This window comes from Pseudophryne corroboree, chromosome 6 (genome assembly GCF_028390025.1).
Source record: "Pseudophryne corroboree isolate aPseCor3 chromosome 6, aPseCor3.hap2, whole genome shotgun sequence".
NCBI lineage: Eukaryota > Metazoa > Chordata > Amphibia > Anura > Myobatrachidae > Pseudophryne > Pseudophryne corroboree.
The window spans coordinates 479,450,141-479,454,532 of NC_086449.1; the positions used below are offsets into that span (position 1 = coordinate 479,450,141).

General features: G+C 34.3%; 1 protein-coding gene across 13 annotated transcripts in view; it reads right to left on the minus strand.

Moving 5' to 3' along the window:
- Positions 1–1,332: 1,332 nt before the first annotated feature.
- Positions 1,333–4,392, minus strand: part of FOXP2 (forkhead box P2) — a 327,173-nt gene continuing 324,113 nt past the window's right edge. For all 13 annotated transcript variants that reach the window (XM_063927254.1, XM_063927253.1, XM_063927256.1 and 10 more), the window contains one exon: positions 1,333–4,392. This exon is cut by the window's right edge and continues 92 nt beyond it. In XM_063927254.1, the coding sequence (XP_063783324.1) occupies positions 4,340–4,392 (53 nt within the window). In that variant the 3' untranslated portion in view covers positions 1,333–4,339.

A 4,392-nucleotide genomic window follows, 5' to 3' on the forward strand; every position in this document is an offset into this window, starting at 1 on the left:
AATTCCAGCTAGGGATCACTCCTGATGAAATTCCTCCAATTAGGCTACCTCATAGAATCCTGGGCTATTAATAACATAGAGGGAAAAATTAATTTAGCTGAGGGGAAAAAAACACAGAGATAACAGCTGAGGCACAACTCTGGACATTTCTTCCAACAATAAAATGCATGTAATGCACTCAACCATGACATCTGATAATGATTAAATGTCCATTCACTGGATGTGCTACTCTTCCCTGAAAGATATTTTACACAAACATTCTCAGACAGAATGCTTTACTTACACATTACATGTGGTACGGTCTATAGAAATCATACACTCATTTTAAGGGGAAATGTATTATAAGGAATCCAGATCTAATGATGATAATTGGGTCAAAAGAATTAGATATTTTATTTTATTCCAGAAATGTAGGCAAATGAATGAAATGGGTTCATATACATGTTTACGTCCAACAGTTCAGAAATATTGTTTATACATATAGTAAAAATGTACATCTTTTACTGAACCAGATTGATGAAAGATTCTGAAATATTTGAACAAATATACCAACAATCCAAAAGAGTAAGACATTTTATATCAGCTACATGTACAAGGAACCCAGGATTGAATAAAAAAATAAAAAAGCAGTATTAACTTTCACACTATAGCATGTCAAGTTTTTATAAGTATGTATACTACTAATGTGAAAAAAAATTGCAACAGCTTCAAGTGAATGTGACCAACGTCAATGTATTTTAAGTATACTTTGTTTCAGTGGTACAGTAGATGCAGTTCTACCTGTGCTTCCTATCTCATCAACAAAAGATTTTATATATCTGGAGTTAAAGAAGGAACTGTGGGTGTAAAATGAATACAATTGCTTTCCCAAATGTCTTTATAGTAAAAACAAAACAAAAAAACACCTAAGTAATTCTACCTAATTCTTGTAACAGTCACATGAAAATGTAATTGATTTTTAAACGGAAGAACTGTGCCATGAATCCATTTATATAGAATTTATCCTATAAGCCTACTAGCATTAAGGTGTACCTAATACCTACAGACAGTGGTGGCAGCCATATTGGGAGTTGACGCAATATTCAGAATGCATCCCTTAACTTCACAGCAATATAGTGTTTCTCTTAAATATTGGCCACAAAGTGCCTCAGTGTTCTCACCTCACCCTAATGAGCTAATATGCTGCAATGTTATAAATATTGGATCAGTTTACTAAATGGCCGTGTCCACTGTGTGTAGTATGCAGTAAGTGTGGTTTTGTAGACAATACTATGTAAAATAAAATTCTGACAACTCCCTGGTGTTAGAGGTAGACAGTTTGCTTTCAAATCCTAGGTTTGGTCCTTTTATTTTATTCAGCAGTGAAGCCATGAATACAGAACAAATAACAGCTGTTACAATTCAACCTTGACTTCTAACGTCAGAGAATTCAAGGTATGAACACACAGTACACGGTAATGAAAAAGTATCAAAAATCAGTTTACCTCAAAAAAGATAAATAAACAGGTATATACCACCAATACATAAACAGATGTTTGTGCTACAGTAATAATTGGCTGTATACAAAACATAATGAATTCCCACCATCAGCGTATGATAGAAGCAAGAATACATGAGCCATTTAAATTGTCAGACATTATGCTTTATAAGGTATGCACAGAAGTTCAAGCAATAAATACATACATTAGTTCAAAGCCTTACAACAGCTACGCAAAGCAGAGCAGGAAAGCAGGTTTGCTATTACTAGCAAGCAATGATATAAGAGTAAAAATTAATGAAATGCGTTAAAGCAACATTTTTCTTAGAAAAAGTCTGGTCATTTATGGGTCCACCAACATTTTTACATAATATGCACAATTATCAAAATACAGACCAAGCATCTCAGAAAACCCCAAAAAACCTAACATCTAATTTCAAAGCAACTGCAGTTTTGGAGGTTTTTCTGGTATAATGTGCAAGCAGCTATTTTTAATTGTATTTATACAAAACCCATGCAAAACTCTACAGGTATATGCATTCTGTGGCTGAGACTTCCTTTCAAAGTTTTGTAACTGAGGTATGCATACTTACGCATTGTCGTCTTTGGCCACATTCTCGGTGGTGCAAATATCACATTCATTTTAATTCTACCAAGGTGGACACACATATGAAGACTAATTGTCTCTATTGTCTGGTTACACTCTCCCTATTTCCCATAATGGTCAAGGGCAATCCTTCTCTAAGTAATGTGACATGTTCAATAGAAATTGAGCTTTCCGTTGAGATGACCAAAAGACAAACACTATGAAAGTAGCAGGTACTATGATATTGTGACAATTAATGTTATCTGCCATATTTTCTGTTTCTAATTTTGTTTTGTGCAGAGGTAGAAGCTTTCAGAAAGCCTTTTGGGTAAGTGGGAAAGCCCCTATGAAAGCTGTTGTGTCCTTCTATTTGGTGTGATAGATGACTGTGTATATTTAAGTATTTCTTGCTGACTCGAGCAAGGAGTAAATGATGAGCTTAGTTTGCAAGATGCAACCCCATCATATGGAGCTGATACATATGTTAAGCTCTAGCAGCCACCTTCTGTCAAAAACTGTTTGTAAAGCAATAACCATAATTAGGTTATGAGGTCCCTTGGTTGGGGTAAAGTATTATCAAGACTTGGCACAGCACATAAAAAGCAACATGTAAAGTTTTTAGGTTTCAGAAAACACCTATGTTATTATTAAACATAGAGAATAAAGAATTGTAACATTTTTTGGGTTTGGATTTTTTTTTTAAACCAGCATTTCAACAAGTTGGCCAGTGCAAGTTTTTAAAGGGAAGTGTATTGTTAGTGTCAATATCCCGTTTAAGCAGAGGCAGAATTCTATGTAACTTTGGTTTGACTAAAAATAAATACCATGGTCTACAATTGCTATATCTTTGATTTCAGTGTAAAAACTTACCTAGTTCACTTTAAATGAATATGAAATTAACTTTTTTTGGCTTTACTAGAACTTTTATGTTTGGTTCCTACTTTTTTTGTTATTATAACTTAAAACTATAAAAATAGTACACAACAGATAAAGACCATACAGTACAAGACATTCTAACAACATGTATTCACCACAAGAAATAAAAATAACAACTGACTGTATGGGAGGTAAAATAAAAACCACAATGTTTATATATAACAATATGCATTCTGCATTTGTATCAAGTACATATATATTTTGGTTGGTTGGTCATCCACAATTTGTTGCTTTCTATTACAACTTCCACTGGAGAGACTGTTCTCACCTTTTTTCTTAAGTGAAATCTTCCTTGTATTTAGAGTGGCTTTTGGCCTCAGAAGAATACACTATTTCTCATTTAACTTTTCGTATTTGTTTCTTGGTGTAGGGCTAAATAAAAAGATCCCAGAGGTCATCAGAAAACAGCAGGTAGTTCGTGGAATGGTTCCTTTGTACTAATTAAAGTTACAGAAGACTGACCAAAGCAAGTGGCTGCTTCTGTCGTTGAGCTATTGGCCATTGTTAGAGTTGGCTTTGGTTTGCAGCTGTAGCCTTTGACTGTGTTTTCAGGTAGACAAAGCTTTATCACAAGGAGGTAAATAGTACAGTTGTAAGATATATGCAGATATGCAAATGTTTCTATGGCGCTTGCACAGACAATGGTAGTTTAGGATTGCACTTTACAACGTAACACTAACAGCACAGACTGGAAGCCTAAAGGTTCTTGGATGTCGCAACAGTCTAATTACTGTGGTTTGTTATAGCTAATTTATGTCATTTACAGCTGGTGGCACCAACATAAAAAGAAAAAGAAAGACACAAAAACAAAAATAAATGTGCTTGTTTGTTGAAATTTTTTCAATTCAGCTAGAACAAGCAGTGTTACTAACTTTTGATTCTACTCCTGTGCAAATGAAAAACAATAACAACAAGTTGAACTTGGCCAGGAATTGTTTCTAACATTAAATCTACTGTATGCTTGAGATTCACATTGATAAAACTAACACTATTTTTTGGCAGTATATGAGGTTGATTTCTTTCTACAGAACATGTTTCCTCATATTCAGTCATTTCATGAACCCTTTTGAGCCATATTTTAAATGGGCAAGCCATTATATAAAGAACAGTTTTTGTTTTTTTTCAAGAAAATCAGTTTTTGTCTTAAAAAAGAAGACAACAAGCAGTTTCCTTGTTGCATTAAATCCCAAAGGGCTGGTTTAACAAGTTCCTCTAGGAGTGTCTCCATAATCCATGCGTAATAAATAGTCACAGTAAAAATCTGTCAAATAATCATGGTTGTGGAGTGGTTATGAAGGTCAGTGCTATGTCCCTTCATTTGAGGTCTCTTAAGTCTCTTTTTAGTCCAGATCTTCAGACAATGGCTCTTCCTCAAGCTCTCTGTCTTCTTCCA